A 21,925-nucleotide genomic window follows, 5' to 3' on the forward strand; every position below is an offset into this window, starting at 1 on the left:
AACTACAAAAATAATACCAATGAGTAGTGGCTCACCTTTCATCCTACCTCTATCCCTGTCAGAGCCTAGGAAATTGTCCTACTTAATGAGCAAATACTGCTATTTTTAAAATAATGAAATAAGGTCTTACATATGCACTATGAGCATTCACTCAAATGTGACCATTGGGATTTATCTCCTGGTATTTTGAACCATGTTGTCAGTATTCAGATGGGATTTACAATAAATCAAAGCTACTACTGTTCACACTCCATTACATTTATAATAGAAATATTTTCATTTAGTACTTTTTATTAGCCTACAGTTCAGTTCAGTTCTAGTCAATAAAATATTCAGTGCTTTCTAAGTTGAAAGCTCTTTTTATAGTACTTCTTTAAGAAGCTGAGATAGAGGAGGAATACCACAGAGGATATGATTCCTCTGACCTAAAGAGCAAGTAAAAGATACTCAATTTTAAATAGAAAATTTTAGGCAGCATAAAGGAATCATCAACTTACTGGTAACTAAATAGATGTTCTGGTATAGTGTAAAACAAAAAGAAACAACAACACAAAAACCCCACTCACAGCTCTGGCACCTTCTTATGCTTTAAAAATGAAAACAAAGATGTAATTATTAGCAAGACAAGATGCAATAGGAAAGGATCCAAACCTAAACAGTGGTAGAATGAGAATGAGCTGCTATAGAAAGATATTCCTTCACACTAACGACACCCCAGAGTTAGCTGTAAAGAAAGAAATTACTTCATTCAAAACTCAATGTGTAGCCATGGCCAGTGTGGCTCAGTTGATTGGAGCATTGTCCCATCTACCAAAAGCTGGTGGGTTCAGTTCCTGGTCAGGGCACATACCCAGGTTACAGGTTTGATTCCAAGCAGGAGGCAACCAATGTTTCTCTCTCACATCAATATTTCTCTTTCTCTCTCCCAAATTAATAAAACAAACAAGCAAATTTAATGCATAAATTATCTTAGTCCCTGCCAGGCCGGTGTGGCTCAGTGGTTGAGCATGGGCCCATGAACCAGGAGGTCATGGTTCGATTCCCAGTAAGGGCACATGCCCAGGTTGCTGGCTCGATCCCCAGTAGGAGGCAGCTGATCGATGTTTCTCTCTCTCTATTCATTCCCTCTCCCTTCCTTTCTCTAAAATCAATAATAAAATATATGTTTTTTTAATATCTCAGTCCTAAGTACTAAAGAACAACAAACACCCGACCTAACATTATTCTAGGACCTGCAGATGTAACAAGGCATTCTGTTGAAAACCACAAATGTGGGGAGGGAAGAGGAGTTGAGAAGGAAAAAGAAAATACATGATGACTCAACAGACTCATTCCACAAAAAGTTTTCTTTATGCAACACTTACTAAGTTGACTATTCCTTATTTATTGGCTCCAAACTGTGACCTCATTAACTTTCTTCAGGAAAAAATTCTAATTTATCTTTATTTTTAATCCAAAAAAGCTGACATATGCTAAAATAGTTCTTATCTTGGTTATAAAAGATACTAACGAGCACTGGCATATTATAAATGGTCTCTAGAGCTGCTGGGGGTTGTGGGCTTGATCCCCAGTAGGGGTCTTACAGGAGGCAGCCGATCAATGATTCTCTCTCATCATTGATGTTTCGATCTCTCTTTCCCTCTCTCTTCCTCTCTGAAATCAATAAAAATAGTTTTTTAAAAGAATCTATTTAATAATACAACAATTCAATCCATCCCCTAGTGTCTTAGAATTTTAGTACTAAAGGGTTTACTGATATTAAGGCTACAAAAATGAAAAATAAAAAACCAGACCTAGAAATGAAATGAAATGTCCTCCAGCACAATTTTACATGGAGAGATGGAAATACATAAGCACGAAATGACTGTCTTATCTCTTAAAGATATTAGTAGCCAAAGAGGTTCATTCTTCCAATTTCTACTTCAATATTAATGGGCTGAGCAATTACTCCATGTAACAAGCCCCTTTAATATCACCTGGTCTACTTTCCAGCAGTTAATTCCACTCCCAGGACTGTCATGGCTCATTTAAATAGTACAGTGAGTTTCCTCTGTAAGTCTGCTCCTAGAGCTTACAGAGTTTAAGATCTAATGAGATAGAAAGATGTTTATCATGAGGTAGAAAGGAACTCTGAGCCAAAGCAACAAAAACTGGATATCATGAGCAGGCTGGGAACAGAAACTTTTATTTTTCTTAAAAGCATACTAGAAAAATAAACTATTCTACAAGGTTTTAGTAAAAATAAAAGTTTATAAGCAGAATTAACTTTCCACCTTACAGATATTTAAGAGAACAAAATAACATTTCAGAAATAGAGATGAGGAGGGGCAAGTACATCTTTCATCACTGCCCCTTGCGACCTTTCCACATAAAATTTTGGTTCAAGAGAGTTATAATTTACCTCATTCCATACTTAATGGCATAAATTCTGCAAGAGAAACTGTCTAAAGAGTAGCAATCAAAATCCTTATTATGGATTTTGAAGATGTCAGGAAATAAAAGTAAAGGCCAACAAAAATTAGAAAAGGAAGAGAAAAAAACACTAACATACTAAAAATAAATTTGGTTTAAATTGGAACGTACACTTCTGATAAATATTGTGAACGAAGATAACAAAAGAACCCTCCCTTCTTGTTCCAAATTTTTTGATATTTCATTGTAAGTATATAGAAATGCAACACATTTTTGTATGCTCTCTGTATACTGCAACTTTATTGCATTTTATTGTTTCTAATATTCCTTTAGTGGAATCTTTAGGATTTTTTATATATAGAATTATGTCATTTGCAAATAGTGATGGTTTTACTCCTTCATTCCCAATTTGGATGCCTTTTATTTCGTTCTCTTTACTGATTGCTCTGGCTAGGACTTCCAACACTATGCTGAATACGAGTTGTGAGAATAAGCATCCTTGTCTTGTTCCTGAAATTAGAGGAAAAGCTTTCAGTTTTTTATTGAGTATGGTATTTCCTGAGGGTCTGTCATAGATGGCCTTTATTATGTTGAATTATTTTCCTTCTATACCCATGTTATTGAGTATTTTAATCAGAGGTGAATGTTGTGTTGTTAAATGCTTTTTCTGCATTTATTGATATGATCCATGATTTTTATCTCTTTATTTTATTAATGTGGTGTATCACATTGTTTGATTTGCGTATGTTGGACTCTTCTTGCACACTGGAATGAAGCCCACTGGATCATGGTGCATTATCTTTTTAATGTATTGTGTATTTGATTTGCTAGTACTTTGTTTAGGATTTTTGTATCTATTAGAGGCCCGGTGCATGAAATTTGTGCACTGGGGGGCAGGGGGGGAGGATTTCCCTCAGCCCAGCCTGCACCCTCTCGCAGTCTGGGAGCCCTGCTGCAGGGAGCGAGCCTAAGCCGTCAGACATCCTTAGTGCTGCTGCAGAGGTGGGAGAGGCTCCCGCCACTGCCGCTGTGCTCGCCAGCAGTGAGCCCAGCTTCTGGCTGAGCAGTGCTCCCCCTGTGGGAGTGCACTGACCACCAGGGGGCAGCTCCTGCATTGAGCGTCTGCCCCCTGGTGGTCAGTGTGCATCATAGTAACCGGTCATTCCACAGTTTGGTCAATTTGCATATTAGCCTTTTATTATATAGTATTAGAGGCCCAGTGCATGAAATTCATGCACTCGGCGGTGGGGGTGGGGTGGGCAGGTGGTCCCTCAGCCAGGCCTGTGCCCTCTCGAAGTCCAGGAGCCCTCGGGGGATGTCCGTCAATCAAACATCCTTAGCACTGCTGTGGAGGTGGGAGAGGCTCCCGCCACCGCCACTGCACTTGTCAGCCATGAGCCCAGCTTCTGGCTGAGCAGCGCTCCTGCTGTGGGAGCGCACTGACTACCAGGGGGCAGCTCCTGTGTTGAGCATCTGCCACCTGGTGGTCAGTGTGCATCATAGCGACTGGTTATTCTGCTGTTCCATAGATTTGCATATTAGCCTTTTATTATATAGATGTTCATCTCTGATGAACTGGCCTGACATTTTCTTTTTTTGCGTTCTCCTTGCCTGGTTTTGGTATCAGGGTAATGTTGGCCTAATAAAATGAGTTATAAGGTATTTCTTCTTGTTCACTTTTTAGAGAGAATTTGCAAGAATAGGTACTAGTAATAAATCTTCTTTGAATGTTTGGTAGAATTCACTAGTGAAAAAAGTATTCCACAATATTCTTGTATAATCCTTTGTATTTCTGTGGTGTCCATTGTAACTTCTCTGCTTTCCTTTCTGTTTTTATCTATTTGAGTGTTTTCTCTTTTTTTTTTCTTTTTCGATTTGAGTCTAACCGGGGTTTTGCCAATTTCATTTTTTCAAAAACCAGTTCTTTGTTTCATTAATTTTTTTCTTTTGTCTTTCTTATCTCTATTTCATTTACTTCTGCTCTAATTTTTATTATAACCTTCCTTGCACTGAAGGCTTTATTTATTCTTCCTTTTCTAGTTCTTTAACATGTTAAGTGCCAAGCCTGTTTTGTCATCCTTTCTGTTTCAGTCACCGCTGACTGACTAGACGCTTAACTAGGTATAATGCTAGTTTGTTTGAGCTTTTTCTTGTTTCTTGAGGTAGGCCTATAATGTCATATACTTTCCTCTTAGTACCACTTTTCTCTGCATCCCCACAATTTTGGTATGTTATATTGTTTTCATTTTTTTTAATGTATCTTTTGATCCCTTATTTCTTCTTTGTTCCACTTGTTAGTTACACAGTAGCATTGATCTCCACATATTGGTAGTTTTCCCACCATTCTTCTTGTAGCTACATTTCATTAATGACTTTGTAGTTGGATGATCTATCCATTGCTATCAGTGGGGTATTCAGGTCCCTACTATGACTGTATTTCTGTCCTTTTCTCCCTTTAGCTCTGTTAGTAATTACTTTATATATTTTGGTGCTCCCAGATTAGGTGCATAAATATTGATGTGTTGTCTCCTTGGTGAATTGTCCCCTAAATTCTTATAAAATGCTTTTTATCCCCTGTAAATTTTTTATTGTGGTATATATTTTATCTCTATAAGTATGGCTACACCTTATCTTTGTATGCCATTTTCCTGAGGTGTCATCTTCCATTCCTTCATTTTGAGTCTATGCTTGTCTTTGTAGCTGAGATGGGTCTCCTGAAAGCAACATATATAGTTGAATATTGTTTTTTAATCCATCCCGCTATTCTGTGTCTTTTGATTGGTGAATTCAGTCAATTTACATTGGGGGTAAATATTGATATATGAGGACATGATACAGCCGTTTTATCTTTTGTTTTCTGGTTGCTCTATCTCTCCATTGTTTCTTTTCCCATGTTTTACTTTGGTGGTTTTCTATAATTTCTTCTGCTGCTTCCTCTTTTCCTCTTTATGTATTTCAGCTTAGGATTTTTGTTTCATGGTTAACATTAGGTTTATGTTTAAAAAAAGTTTCATAATAGTCTTTTTTCTTCTGATTGCATCTTATCTTCATTTACTCATGAACGTTCAGTACATTACTCTCTCCCTTTTTGTGTTATGGTTATCACAAATTAGCCCTTTGTGCTGTGCATTACCTTCCAAATTGTAGAAACCATAGTCTTTTTATAATGCTTTCCTCTTAAGCCAGTGGTTCTCAACCTTCTGGCCCTTTACAGTTTCTCATGTTGTGACCCAACCATAAAATTATTTTTGTTGTTACTTCATAACTGTAATGTTGCTACTGTTATGAATCGTAATGTAAATATCTGATATGCAGGATGGTCTTAGGCGACTCCTGTGAAAGGGTCGTTCAACCGCCAAAGGGGTCTCGACCCACAGGTTGAGAACCGCTGTCTTAAGCTTTTAATTGTTTAATGCCATTCTGAAATGGAATTGCAGTTTCCTGCTTCCATCTATCATCTTACTCCCAGTTTCATATCCTTTTATCTTTTTGTTTCAGATAGAAGAGGTCCTTTAAACATTTCTTGTAGTTTAGGTCTTGTGATGGTAAATTCAGTCAGCTTTTGTTTGTCTGGAAAATCCTTTATTTCTCCTTCATAACTAAAAGGATAAATTTTCTGAACATATTATTTTTGGCTGGTGGTTCCTCTCAATATTTTGAATATTTGATTCCGCTCTCTCCTAGCTTGAAAGATCAGATGATAATCTAATGGAGTTTCCCTTATTGGTTACAGTCTTTTCTCTAGGCTACCTTGAGAATTCTTTGTCATTAACATTTGACATTTTAATATGATATATCTTGATGAAGGTCCTTTTACATTGAGATAATTAGGTGTTCTGTTGCCTTCTTGAATTTGAGAATCCAGCTCTTTCCACGGGATTGGGAAGTTCTCATTAATTATTTGTTTGAACAGTCTCTTCTCCTTTGGTATACCCATTATCCTTATATTGCTCTTTCTAAGGAAGTCAGATAGTTTCTCATAGAGTTCTTTCATTATTTTTAACTCCCATTTCTCTTTTTCCACCTGAGTTTATATTTCTATCTTCAAGTTCACTAATTCTCTCTTCCATTTGACCTACCTATTTCTGAAGCTCTCTAATTCATTCTTTTTTTCTTTTAATATATTTTTATGGATTTCAGAGAAGAAGGGAGATAGAAACATCAATGATGAGAGAGAATCATTGATCGGCTGCATCCTGCACCCCCACACTTGGGATTGAGCCCGCAACCCGGGCATGTGCCCTGAACAGGAATCGAACCATGACCTCCTGGTTCATAGGTTGATGCTCAACTACTGCGCCACACCAGCTGGGCTCTAATTCATTCTTCATTTCATTTAATGAGTTCTTCAGCACCATAATTTGTCGTTGTTTTTTTATAATTTCAATATCTTTGATTAAGTACTCCTTTTATTCGTTAATTTTATTCCTGAGCTCACTGACCTGCCTTTCTGTCTTGCATCTTATTAATTTTTTTCAAAACTACAATCTTGAACTCTTTTATCATTTACATCTAAATCTGTCATGTCTTTGAGTTTGGTTTTTGGAGACTTCATTCTCTCTCAAGTTCCCTGTTAGCTTGATTATTCGCAGTACTTGACAGATTGTTTCTCAGCCCGGGCATTTAATGTGCTGAACTCTCCTTTTTTTATGTACAGTTTTATTTTTAACAATTCAGCAGGTTGATAAGTACAGGTCTTTCCTTTGTTTTCCAGTAGATGGTGCAATAGTATAAATTTTTGTTTTGTCTTACCAGCTTTATTGGGCCCTCCAGGATCTTGGTGGGACTGTGTTCCTTTCATCATGGAGAATGCCTACTATTTTCCAAGGAGGTGAACATCCCCTCTGTAACTGGATTGTCTCATTCTCAGAGCACCACACCTTGGTGGAAGTGACTGGTGCTGGAGCTCTGGGCCTGTGAGATACTGGTGTACCCTCATGTACCCAAAGGCTGCCAGCAATACCTAGCTGCTTCTACCAGGTTCTACTGCAATAGGCAAGGGCAGGTAGGAGGCAGATACGCTCCTCTGTAGCTTTGCTCTTTTCCTAGTAACGGCACCTGCTAGATCTCATCTTCCGTACATCTGTATCTCCACTCCTGTCACTGGGTTTAGCCATAGTGTGCACATGCCACTCAGGCCAGAATGTTGTTCTGTCCCTCCGGCCCTCTGAGGTGTCAAACATGTGCACTGCAACCCAAAATCTCCCCTGCTACTGTGTCTGCTAGAATTGTAGTGAGCTCAGGGCTCCCTCTGAGGCTCCCTCTGTCCTTCTCCCCAACCTGCTTCCACTGCTTGTCCAGATATGCCCAGCTTCGGATGTCTCAGAGTGTGGATCTCTCAGACATATTTGTGTACTGAGCAGTGAGTCTTTTGTTGAATTATAGTTGTCCAACTTCTTGTAACTTCAAGGGTAGTTATAATCAAGAGGTCTTCCTCACTTGACCATGATGCTCAAGACTATTTTTAAGAGCAGTTTTAGTTTTCAATTAAATTTGAGAAGGTGGCAGAGATTTCCCATATACCTTTTTAAATCTATGTATTTTAAATCAAATTAGAGAACTATTTCAGACATTACTTTTTCAAAAATTTCTTTCTGCCCCTTTCTCACTCTTTTATCTTTTTGGAGTTCCAGTTAAACATATGTTAGCCCATTTGATACTGTCCAACATGTCACCGAGGCTCTGTTCATTTTGTAAAAATACTTTTTCTCCCTGTTACTCAGATTGAATAACTTCCATTAATCTATTTAAAAATTTAAACACTCTTTTGACAGCGTTAATCTATCATTGAGACCACCCAGTAAATTCTCAATTTCAACTTCAGTTTTCAAATTTCCATTAAATTTTTTTTTTCTCTTTTGGAGGTTTCCTATCTCTCCTATTGTCAATATGACATTTTCCTTTAAGTCTTTTAAGCACATTCATAAGAGTGACTTTAAAGTCTTTATCTCTTAAATCCATTCGGACTTCTCTGAGTTAATTTCTACTGCATGTTTTTGTTCACTAGGTCATGTTACTATTTCTTTGCATGTCTGGCAATTTTAAAAAATCCAACATAGCATACTGTAGATGATACATTGTAAAGACTCTGCATTCTGCTATTTTATTCTGAAGAGCAATGAAATTTAGTCTAGAAGGTAATTCAGTTAATAGTTGATCTTGAACATGTGTAAGCTTTGGATTTATCCTTTGTTAGGGTAATCTGTTGAAAGCTCTATCTTGAGTTTTCCCAACCTCTCTATCTTGGTGGGGCTCATCCTCAAAATTCTATATCCCCTACAGACTTTCTTGGGGCTTTAAGTTTTGTGAGGCTAGGTCTATAGTAGGCTTTAATTATAGGTCATGCTCCCTACTCCTAAACCCTAGCTTTTCTGTTATCATGGCAAGACATCTGAAGTTTTAGCAAAAACTTTGATACTCTGACTGGGTTGCAAGTACAAATTCCCCAGTATTGCTCTACCTCTAATATAAAAATTCCACTTTCATCCCCATATTAGCTAATCTCTGCTAAGGCTTGGGGAGTCCCATCCAGTGAATGTGCACCCTAGTCCTCAGCCAAAAATTCATGGCTTCTTCTTCCTAGTATTCTATTTATATACATTACTTTTTTAATTTACTTAGAACATTTCCAACTACAGAATAAAGGGACCTGAGAAGGTCAACTAGTCAAAGATCTATATAATTTTTAAAACCACAGGGATCTTAAGAGATTTAGGGAATCCTTTCATTTCAGAATGAAAAACTACAGACCTGAAAAATTAAGTGTGAATTGAATTTTCAGCTGTATTATGTTTTGCAAATATTCAGCCTCACTTATTTCAAAATGTTTTCACTACTTCATCTCATTTGATCCTCACAACAACCTCATAAGGTGGGCCGAAGTATTATCACTGTTTTATGGGTTAGCAAACTGGCTCAAAATGTAAACATATCCTTTGCTACAAAGATTATCTTATAATAGTATTGTATTCAGAATCTTCTGATAAGAAAAGGTTATGATTAAATGGATGAATTACTATCTTCTACATACAAAGCTTGAGGGAAGTTTTATGCATTTATAGAAAGAACTAGAGGCCCGGTACACAAAAATTTGTGTACTGGGGGGGGGGGGGGAGGGGGGTTCCCCAACCTGGCCTGTGCCCTCTCGCAGTCTGGGACCCCTCAGGACGTATAAGTGACCTGCTGGCTTAGGCCTGCTCCCGGGTGGCAGAGGCAGTTGGGGAACTCCCCCCCTTTCAAGGCCCAAGAGCAGGGCTGATCAGGGGGGTTGGGGCACCTTCCCCTTTTCAAGGAACAGAACAGGGCGGATGGGGAAGTTGTGCCCCCCCCCTTCACCACAAAGCACAGGGCAACAGGGTGTTTGGGCGCTGCCCCTGTCATGCTGATCCCGGTGCCGGGAGCCTCACTGCTCCGCTGATCCCGGTGCTGGGAGGCATATTACCCTTTTACTATATAGAATAGAGGCCTGGTGCATGGGTAGGGGCCGGCTGGTTTGCCCTGAAGGATGTCCTGGATCAGGGTGGGGGTCCCCACTGGGGTGCCTGGCCAGGCTGGGTGAGGGGCTGAGGGCCGTTTTCAGGCTGGCGGGTGACTGAAGCTCCCAACTGCTCCTTTTTTTCTTTTTTTTTTCCTATTCTGGGCCAGCTTTAGCTCTGAGGCCTCGCTGCTGAAAGCAGGTTTCTGGCCTTTACCTTCTGTATTTGATACAATGTTGCAGTCCGGCTGGCTGAAGCCCGGCTGACTGAAAGCCGGTTTCTAGGGTTTTGTTTAGCTTCTATATTTGCAACATAGCTGCTTAGAGTTGCAGCTGAGAGGCCAGCAAGTCAGGCGGGGAATGTTGGAGTCCGCAGTCACTGGAGCAAGCAAGCCTCCTGTTCGCTTCAGTGCATGGCTGCCGGCCGCCATCTTGACTGACAGTTAATTTGCATAAGGATATGCTGATTAGCCAATGGGAAGGGTAGCGGTCGTATGCTAATTACCATGTTTCTCTTTTATTAGTGTAGATAACTACCTATATGGTATTCTCTAGTAAAACTGAAAAGGAAGATCCTGAAAGGAAAATAATGTTTAAAATCCCAAATCCCAGAACACCTCTCAGATTGGTGGTATATTAGTTAACAGATTTCCTTACAATGGGTATTGCAATTTCTCTTATCATTGTGTTTCTCTCTCTCTCTCACTCTTCTTTCCTCTCTCTGAATCAATAAAAGCATATTTTTTAACAATAAGAATGTAGTTTCTTCTGTTTGGAAGTTACATCTGACCTTAAATGGCTAAAAGGTGGAATGGATTTAGTGTTGTTTTGTTATTTTTTAATTGATTTCAAAGAGGAGGGGAGAGGGAAAGATAGATAGAAATATCAATGATGAGAAAGAACCATTGATAGGCTGCCTTCTGCACACCCCACACTGGGAATCGAGCCCACAACCAGGCATATGCCCTGACCGGGAATCAAACCGTGACCTCCTGGTTCATAGGTTGATGCTCAACCACTGAGTCATGCCAGCCAGGCTGAACTTAAGTTTTAAGGGAGAAGAAAGGCAAGGAATCTTTAGAGTGATAGGTAATTGATTCCAATTTAGGTCATGAGGAATAAAAATATTTGAGAAAAATATTTATAATACACATGCCTGATCTTGTGAGAAGCTGAGCATCATGGTCAAAATTTAGAACTAGAAAGAGATAAGTAACTAATAATTACTACATTTAATAAACACATTTACACCACTGTCCTATAACAACTCAGAGCTCCAACTAAACTATTAGTTCTGATGAGGAAAGATGTTAAGAACAATTGAGATCACACATTCTGTACAGTGGATAGCATAAAAAAGTTGGATATCAGGGTAGAAAAAGAGGAGGCAGAACTAAAGAGTTAACCAGGACTAAGGAGCAAATCCCAAAGTCCCAAAGATAGTTTATTATAGATCATACAAATTTTGCTTTATAATTTTAATCATGACTAGTCCCACTAGTGTTATTTGTTTATAGCTATACTATACATAATACTTTGTTTTCTTTTTTTCAATTCAAGTGTAGAGAATTTTTATATTAATTTATGTGATTTCTTATAGAATATTTAAACCTTAGTATTTTAGGTTACTGTGAAAAATTCTTCCAAGTCTACTAAAAGTCCTATATCATTTATCTAATGACTCTAAAAGCATTTGATGTTAGTGTAAATAAATGTGGCTTTACAAAAAGTACAGATGTTCTTATACTGTTACTAGGCTATAATTTGCATAACTATTTTCAATTTTGTGTTTAATTTGGAAGACTGTTATAAATCTGCAAATAGGTTTTTTTTTAAATGCCAGCAACTCTATAATAAATTTTAAAATGAAATACTGCAGAATATCATGAGATAAAATAATTTAAAATAAACTCTTTTAATTATTCAAGGTATAATAGATTGATCACCTAATTATTCCATTCCTAAATAGTCTAAACTTTTCCCAATAACCATTTTCTATACTTTCTTAGTCCTAAGCATATTCTATGTTTCTCTCTTAACAGGCAAGAATTTTTTAAATGTCAGAATTCAGATGATATTATTGGACTCTTTTTAGGTACATATAAAACTTTATTTTCTGTTTGTGGTTAGATCTTTCTTTAGCCAAAAGGCATCTCAAGAGTATATAATTTAGCCCAAAGAGGTTTGGATTTTTCTGCCAAGTTTAATAATGGGATGCTACTTATCAAACAGCTCTGGATCCTCAATGAAACTAAAGAGCTCTTCTACCACTTCTCCTAACAAACCAGTTGTAAGAGTAGTCAAATTCATAGTTTGATAAAAATTGTACTCCAAATGAAAAATTAGTCTTCTAAGTTTTATTTGTAATGCCAACATGGGGTGAGACTGTAGTAGGAGTTTAAATGCAGGGCAGTAAAAAATGAGTCAGCTCGCCCTGGCCGGTTTGGTTCAGCGTCGGGCTGCGGACTCAAGGGTCCCAGGTTCGATTCCGGTCAAGGGCATGTACCTTGGTTGCGGGCACGATTCCGGTCAAGGGCATGTACCTTGGTTGGAGGCAGCTGATCAATGTTTCTCTCTCATCAGCTCTCTATCCCTCTTCCCTCCTCTCTGTAGAAAAATCGATGAAATATATTTAATAAAAAAAAGAGTCAGCTCATCTAGAAATCTTAACAGTGAAGCTCATAACCTAAATTAATACTTAAAATTTATTATGGTTATTAGAGTAGACATTTATTATTTTCCCCCTTCTCCCATTCATCCTTTCTTTCTTAGGGAAACGAGCTAACATAAAAGTGGAATTAAAAAAAATAATGGCTAACAAAACCACAGCATAAGGAAAAGAAGAACCAATGTGGGGACTGCCAATAAAAACATTCCTTCTCTTTAGGGCTAGCTAACCAACTCAAATGTTTCTATTGAATAATCATTGGCAGGCTACCAAGTGAACAGTTTCACATCTCGCCAAAATCAAGGCCATCATTTATCTGTAACAGATACTCAAGAATTATAATCATAATGCTAGGAATGGAAAAGAACTATTAAGACATTCCTTTTGGTTTAACTAGGTCAGGATAACTCTAAAAACCTAGACTATTCTACAATAGGAATGGTCTATTGTAGACTATTCAAAGATGGTCCAAAGAATTTTCTATACAAATGGACCATCAGCCTTTTTCTTAAGACTTCTTATTTTATATTCACAGTCACATATATGCATGTTTTGGTCTCTTTTGCACATTGCATTGCCCTCATATTTTTTCTACATTTCAAGTTCTCTAGTTATAATGAACAAGTCCTTTTACTTGTTAAATTAGCAATAATTAAATAATGTAAAATATTTAAATTATGGTAGGTCCTGCCATGATTATAGAGTGAGAAATGTGGTTGTCATTGCCAATAGCCAAAAGAAAGATACTGCCTTTCTCCTTTTAAATTTTGCTTAAACAATTTTGTTTTACTGAAAATCATCACCAGAAAATAGTTAACAAGCCAATAATGCCCACTATTAAGTGCCCCCTGTGCCAGACACTGTTCTCAATTCTACATATTAATAATTTCTTATGTTATTGTCATGAAAACTGAATGAAGCAGAAACAATATTACCGTTTTTAAATGAGGAGACTGAGGTATAGAAAGGTTAAATAACTTGAGGAAATTATAGAGCTCATAAGTGCTTGAGTGAGAATTCAGACTCAGGCTCCTTTATTCCAGGAAGTATGCTCTTACTAGTTGCCATAAGTAATTAGAGGCAATATCAGGCAGAATTACTTGGAGGGAGTAAACTCCTTACAAATTGACATCGAAATGAAGTAAATTTTGAGCAAAGTTGTAGAAATTGAGACTACCACAACCCTGAACAGATGATTAGCACAACCTGTTCAATATATGGAAAGGAGTCCCAAATGTAGCAGAAAGGTGTCTATTCCCTTGGTCAGCTTCATAGTGAAAAGAAATAGGAAGAAGTTCACTATCAGAACCCATTCTTCATTCACCGTGTTTTGTGTGTAATTACACTTAGGTTAACTGTATAGTTTTCGACTTAAGTTTTATGAATCATTATTTTACTAGTACACTTACTTTTATGCCAAACTTTAAAAAAATCTGTATTTTTTTTTAAATAGGGTTTTAATTCACTCTTCTAGATGAGAAGAACAGAATAACTGTTGCTCCCCACACTTGGTAGAACTAAGTGGTGTGGTTGACAGGGCAGTGTAAACAGAGATCATCTGTTAAGAACCACCACTCTCTAGAGCAGATGTGGGGAACACCTGACCCATGGGCCATATAAAGCATGTAAAATCATTTGGTCTGGCCCTGCCATGGCATTAAGGGTGAGTTAATTAAATGTCTGACCAAATATAGCAGGCTAATTTTTTAAGTTAATAATCCTGTATGGCCCTCAAATGATGTTATAAAAATCCAAATGACCCTTGGAAGAAAAAAGGTTCCCCACCCCTGTCCTAAAGGATTAGGTCTAAAGTGCTGAGGTAATTTATTAAAAGGGAGGTATTAAACAATTATAAGATTGAAAATGAATGATAAAAAAAGGGGAAATTTAAGTGAAAATTAAAGCACGGACTACTTTAAAACTTTAACTTGGTAAACCTGCACAACACAAAACTTTTGGAAAACCTCAGAACATCATGATGCCACAGTAATAAATCCTGAACAATTGAAGAAAGTGATATAAGAGATATGTCATCTGTTGGAGTCAGGTTTTTACACTTTATTTCCAGAACTTTTATTAATGTTGATTAAATTTCTATTCTACTTATATAAACTTCTCAGTATACTTTAATTAGTTGCTCCATGCCTTATTGTATATAAGTGCTTGATCCTACAAAATAAAAGTTTTGCTAATTATAGTACTTTTCAGAAATGTAATCTCCAACCTAGGTTGGCAAGAGAAGTTCATAATAGAGTTTAGTACTGTGGTGTGAAAAACAAATTACCCACAATTCCCTTTGCATGGTTTAAACGCCCCAACCTGTGGGTCGCGACCCCTTTGGGGGTCGAATAACACTTTCACAGGGGTTGCCTAAGACCATCGGAAAACACATATATAATTACATATTGTTTACAGTAGCAAAATTACAGTTATGAAGTAGCAACGAAAATCATTTTATGGTTGGGGGTCACCACAACATGAGGAACTGTATTAAAGGGTCGAGGCATTAGGAAGGTTGAAAACCACTGGTTTAAAGTCAAGCATTCTTTAAAAAATTATTTCAGCCCGGCCGGTGTGGCTCAGTGGTTGAGCGTCGACCTAGGAACCAGGAGATCACGGTTCGATTCCTGGTCAGGCACATACCTGGCTGAATCCCAGTGTGGGGCATGAAGGAGGCAGCCAATAGTAATTCTCGCTCATTATTGATATTTCTATCTTTCTCTCCCTCTCCCTTCCTATCTGAAATCAATAAAAATATATATTTTTAAAATTTATTTCATATATTTTCAAAGTCTTAATAATAAAAGAAAATTCTTATACAAATATACTACTATCTAGCTATAAATAGTCATTTGAACTGAGTGGGAGAGATCTGACAAGTAAAATTAAGATATTAATACACAGAGAAAACAAAACAAACAAAACACACACACACACACACACACACACACACACACACACACTCTGTTGCTTCAGCAGGACCAGTTTCTGTTAGAAAAATCACATATGATACTTTGTTACCCCCAAATTATATCCATTCTTATTCCATTTTCTTAATTACTTTAAACCTTGATTTAATTTTCTTATTCACTCTATCTTCTACCATGTTTTAGGAATGGTTCCCAGACCTCTTCAAATGAAATGACTTTACTCTTTCCCTTTTTAAATTTATCTTTATTGGTGAAAGTACTATAGATGCCCCCCCCCACTATCCCTTTCCACCCCACTCCCACACCATCCCCAGGACTTCCCCACACTATCATCTGTCCATGGGCTATGCATATATGCATATAAGTCCATTGGTTAATCTCTTCCCGTCCCCCACTTCCCCCCCATGAAATAAGTAAGTCTGTTGTATGCTTCAATGTCTCTGAATCTTTTTTATTCAAAATGACTTTATTCTTTATTACCCAAGAATTATGTCTACTACTCCACCTCCAAATATCAAGCTTCAAATTATATTACCAATGACAAAAAACTTGGCTTACACCACTTGCACTAACTTGCTCCTAAGAAGGATATTTGCAAGCATTTCTCTAATGATGATATGATAATCCTAACCTCTCCCTATTCCCCCAGCATATCAATCTTTTCATCACTTCCAAGACGTGATCAACTGCAATGCTTTGCTAAGAGGTTAGAATCTCTAAACTTTGCACTGTGGCATAATAAGAGCAGGTGATACCCCTACATGTGCTTCCTCAATTCTTGGGTCACTGTCATGACATCACAATAATCATGTGCCATGAAAATTCATACTAAGGTATGATGGCAAGATCCTCTACTACTCTATAATTCTGGTATTCAACACTCATTGGTACTTCAAAGAAGCAGAAAAGATGTAATGTTAGCTTAAAGCACTAGCTGGGCTGAGAAAAATTTGTTTACATTAGGTCAGAGATATTGCATATTTATGCAGAGAAGAAGAAACTAATAGAAAGTGAGCAAAGATTGCGTGAGAAAAAATTAATGGAGGAAGACCGAAGAGGAGGGACCAGTGCTTAAAATCTGTGATTAATGATAAGAAACTAGCCTTATGAAGATGAAAAAATATTTCATCTGAGACAGAAGACAAAAAAAAAATACAGATAACTGCTGAGAAAAAGGTAACTGAGGGATGCCAGGACAGACTTGGTTACAGTAAAATGAGAGTAGGATAATTAGGTAGGGGTGAGGGTTGGGAGTTTAAAGGAGATAGTCCTACTGGACTTTCAAAAGAGATACTTAATTCTGAGGAGAAGGACGCCAGAATTTTTCAAAGTCACAGAGGAAAAAAGAAGAAGCTATTATGTACTAGTAGATGTATATATGCTTCACAAAAAATTATTATCTCAGAAAACCACAAGATGTGAGGCAAGTAGGAAAATATATACAGCAAAATTTTGCTAAAAGTGACAATTTTGTAAAAATTTACTGGTGAGTCAAAGAAGGACAAGTATCACATGATCTCACTCATTTGTGGAATATAATGAATAACATAAACTGATGAACAAAAATACTAGATCCAGAGACATAGAAGCATTGAACAGTCCCTCAAACCTCAGAGGGAAGGCAGGGGAGGATAGGCGGTGAGGAGACATGGGGTAAGAGATCAACCAAATAATATGTATGTATATAAGCCATAACCAATGGACATAAACAATGGGGGGTTGAAGGCTGGGGCTGGGGGGCAGGGACAGGTTGAGAAAGGACAATGGGGGGGGAGGGGACATATGTAATACTTTCAATAATAATTAAAAAAAGAAAAACAGCATGTAATGGGAAAGATATATTGAATAAGAATTTGTCTCCCACCAAATAGCAATTAAAAGTCAGTGGACAACACATCAAAGATAATGTTGGAAATATAAGAAGGAATGGAATTGTAACTGGAATTTAATCTTCACTGTTAGAATAATAAAGACATTATTTATTTATTTATTTATTGTCTAAAGTTTCATATATGTTTCTTTTTTCCCCAATTGACCCCCCCCCCTGCCCCAGCCATTCCCACCCTGGGCAAGCCCCCAAGATATTATGTATCTTTGATAAAAAAAAATATTGACTGGTGAGTGCAAAAAATGTTAATTGTTAAATATGGGAGATAGGTGTATGAGGATTCATTATACTATTCTCTCTACTTTTGTATACCTTTGGAAATGTTTATAATAAAGAAATATTTTTAAAAACTGCCTAGGCATTATATGACCTCAGGACCAATAGTCATCTCAATAAGCTCAACGATTTGCCAAAACTTTCCAGAAGATTTCAGATATTTCAGAGATGGATTTGGATACAGATACTCATACTATATGTATCTTATACATATACATATAAGAGGAGTAAAAATAACTCTATTTGACCAGGATTTGCTCCAAATTTGTTCTAGGGAGTGAGAAATACAGGTTAGCATTAAATGTAGGCTACGTGTGTCAGGGCTAATAAAAAAGGGCCAGAAGAAGAAAGCAATGAGAAAAAGTACTTCTACTAAGCATGTGTATGAAGAACAAGATTAAAAACACTTACTTCATCTCCAGAACCTCCTCTAAGTGTTTCCTTCTCTCTGCCCGAAGATTGGTCAAATGAGTTTCCTTTTCTGCCAGAGACTGTTGAGTAGAGGACAGTTTTGCTTTCATGGACTCAAGTTCCTGCTTTACCTTCTCCATGGCCATCAGTAACTCCTCCACCTGTGATAAATATGGAAAAGAGAAAACCTGATTCTCTTGGTCAGTTACAGTCAGAGGACTGGGCAATGGGCAATTCCTGGGCCCACAAAATTGAATACATACACACATAAAAACTCCTGTACACTTCTGGATCATATATATATACTAGAGGCCCAGTGTACGAAATTTGTGCACAGGTAGGGTCCCTAGTGGCTGTCGGCTGCTAGCTGGGGCCTCCCTTCCCCTGCCTGCTTGCCACCAATGCCCCCTGGTGGTCAGCGCACGTTTAACTCCTGGTCGGTAGAACTCCCACCCATGGGAGTTTGCGTATTAGCCTTTTATTATATAGGACATATGGCAAATAATGAATAAATCTCTGATCATCCCTCCACTATAATTCTTTTCCATTTCAGCCAGAAAGAACTTCATTTTCTTTTTGATAAATGCAAAGACATATAAGTTGAGGAAGGGACTGCCTGTCATAGATAATCCTTTTTAAGGAATTTATTTAGAAATTCCCCAGAAATTTCTATGGAAATAACAACATAATACAGATAAAGATATAAAGAACAAAATCATCTATGTATATATAAAAGCCTAATATGCAAAGTGTCCTCTTGGGAGTTCGACTGACTGGGAGTTCAATCACTCGCTATGACATGCGCTGACCACCAGGGGGCAGCTCGGAATGAAGGCAGGCCCCGGCCAGCAGCCGGCAGCTGGGGAAAGAAGGCCCTGGCCGGCAGCCAAGAGCTGGGGAAGGGAGGCCCTGGCCAGTGGCTGGCAGCCAGCAGCTGCTAGGGACCCTACCAGTGCACGAATTTCGTGCACTGGGCCTCTAGTAATAAATATTTATAGAAGAATTTTAGGAAATAAGAGACAAATTTGACTAGTAACAGATTTAGTATAAACATAAATGATTTTTGTTTTACACTATTAAAAAGAATTTCTTTTTAAAAAAACAGATAGAATGAAATCAGGTAAGGCAGAAGTAGAGTTTTTTCGAGGAAAGCAGGAATAATATAGAGAATACTCAGAGAGGAGACAGAATCCTTTAAAAAGACCTGAAAAAAAACACTCAGGAGGAGATGACCGAATGCTGAACCATGAAAAACTAAGAGCTACATATGTACTTTACAGTGATTTCCACTTACTCTGGGTGGTTCCCAAATCAAATTTAAATAAACATGTCCATTTTAATTCAGAAACAGAAAATACACTGATAAAATACATTATTGCCAAAAACTAACTTCAACCAGGTAACCCATCAGCCACCTGCACCAATCAAGAGTTTCTCAGGTTGCTGCTTGCCAAGAAATAATGTAGGTGACAATGAACCTTTTGAGAGGCAGAGGTGAGTGAAGGCAGAGACAGGGGGGTCTGCCATTCATTGACTCCTCCATAATATCAATTTGCATGACAGTAAAACTGAGAGCATCTGGAGACAAAACTATAGTATAACAAATCGGAGTTGTTAACGGACCCCCTATAGTGCCTCATACCTAACCACAGTCTCCATATTGATTGGTAACAGCTGCTAAACAATGATAATAAACAGATACATTTTGGTTTCTGCTTTTTTGTGTATCTTTTCAGAAGTGATCAAGTTAATGTTCTCAGCTAATAGCATCTTCAGCCCCAGCTGCTGTCAGAATATATATTATGCAGATCTCATATATGTGCTACCTTTACATAAACATCTATCACTGTCTGCCCTTTTGAAAACTGCCAATAAAGATGATTTCATTTTATCAGTTTAATTCATGTAAAATCTCATCTAAAACTGAATTGAACTGATATACCAAGGTATGCTCTTATGACACAAAATCAGTAATGAATAGCACTATTTATACAAGCTCAAATTAAGTGTGGGACATATGCATCTTTTATAAACTTATCTTAAATATATCTAAAAAAAATCTCCCTCCCATCTGTCTTTCACTACCCCAGGTAAGAAATGGTATCAGTTTCCTATATAACTTGGAGACATATTCTATACGTGCACAAGCAAGCATGTATAAATAATCTATTTTTCCTTTCTACCCAAAAGGAAGCCCACTCTATGAATCTAAACTTTTTGGTAAATTTTTAATTGAAATACAACATACAGAAAAATACACAAATAATAAATGTACAACATGAAGAAATTTCTCAAAACAAATACACCTATGTAATCAGCACAGACCAATAAACAGAACATTACCCAGTACCCCAGAAAGCTCCCTCATAACCCCTGTCCAGGTAGAGTAATTATTCTAACTAGAGGCCCGGTGCACAGATTTGTGCACTGGTGGGGTCCCTCGACCTGGCCTGTGGGGATTGGGCTGAAACCAGCTCTCTGACATCCCCTGAGGGGTCCTGGATTGTGAGAGGGCGATTTTTGGGTGATGCACCCCAGAACTGGGCTCCCTCCTCTCTGGTTCTGGGTGAGTCACCCGAGAAATGCAGCTGCCAAGTCACCACAGCTCGGCAGCTCCTGCGTTGAGCATCTGCCCTCTGGTGGTCAGTGCATGTCATAACTACCGGTTGGAGCATCTGCCCCCTGGTGGTCATTGCGCATCATAGCTACTGGTCAAACGGTAGGACGGTCTTACAGTCGCTTAGGCTTTTATATAGATACTCTAGGTTACTTTTGTCTATTTGTTTTAACTTTATACAAATGACATTAAATAGTATATAATTCTTTTCACTCAGTGTTATGTCTATGAGATTCATCCATGTTGTTTGTTGTTTCCCTCTAAGACCAGGACCAAGAATTATAGTTTTATAATTCTTATAGCCACATGATATTCCACTGTGTAAAGACAGTGAAATTTACTGAGGGTACTTTTGATAAATGGAAGTTTTTTATTTTAATGAAGCTTAATTTTTTCCTTTACATCATTCAGTGTTGCTGGCTTTTTGTTTGTTTTTCTAATTTTAATTCTCACCCAAGAATATGTCTCTCTTGATTTGAAGGGGGCAGGGAGAGGGGGAGAGGGGGAGAGGGAGAGAGAGAGAGAGAGAGAGAGAGAGAGAGAGAGAGAGAGAGAAACCTGAGTAAGGGCCCTGACAGGGAATTGAACCTGCCAACTTTTGGGGTAGGGGGTGATGCTCCAACCAACTGTGCCACACCAGCCAGGGCCACATTCAGAGCTTTTTGTACACTAAAATAAAATGGTGTCTACTTCAAGGATATGAGAATATTCTATTCTTCTAAATCCTTTATTGGATTACATGTTTCACATTTGGATCTACAATACATACACAACTGATTTTTGAGTATGGTGTAATGATCAAAATTAATTTTTATCAATATAGATATCCAACTGACTCAGCACTATAAAGAGAAGAACTTCAATAGTCATGGTCAGAAGGTACTTTAGGCTTATTTGGCAAAACATCACAAATTATTTAAAGAGTACTTACAAATTATAAAAAACAAGTTAACAATGCTTTATATTGCACATAACCAACATTAAATTTCATAAATGAGCAATGTGAAATATTATATGCATATTAAAAAGGAATATGTATATATTCTAGAACCAAGAGCAATACACCTCTGTTTACTTACTAACCATGAGCTTTGTTTATAACAGTTATTCAAATGTAATCCCTAAATCCTCTGTAATAGGCAATTACCATTCTTATTTTGTATTACTTATTCCCTTGAATTTCTTTATTTTTACCTTTGATGCATATATTCTAAAATAAATCATTACTTAGTTTCATCACTTTAAGAAC

The 21,925-nt window shown here is 37.5% G+C and overlaps 1 protein-coding gene across 15 annotated transcripts in view; it reads right to left on the reverse strand.

Moving 5' to 3' along the window:
- ERC1 (ELKS/RAB6-interacting/CAST family member 1) overlaps positions 1-21,925 on the reverse strand; it is a 495,769-nt gene that overhangs the window by 197,137 nt on the left and 276,707 nt on the right. For all 15 annotated transcript variants that reach the window (XR_001348910.2, XR_001348908.2, XR_002830082.1 and 12 more), the window contains one exon: positions 18,060-18,220. Coding sequence is in view for 1 of the 15 variants with exons in the window: in XM_023756715.1 (XP_023612483.1) it covers positions 18,060-18,220 (161 nt within the window). In the remaining 14 variants the exon portion in view is untranslated. The remainder of the gene's footprint in view (positions 1-18,059; positions 18,221-21,925) is intronic.

The sequence above is a fragment of the Myotis lucifugus genome, unplaced genomic scaffold (assembly GCF_000147115.1).
Source record: "Myotis lucifugus unplaced genomic scaffold, Myoluc2.0 scaffold_98, whole genome shotgun sequence".
Taxonomy (NCBI): domain Eukaryota; kingdom Metazoa; phylum Chordata; class Mammalia; order Chiroptera; family Vespertilionidae; genus Myotis; species Myotis lucifugus.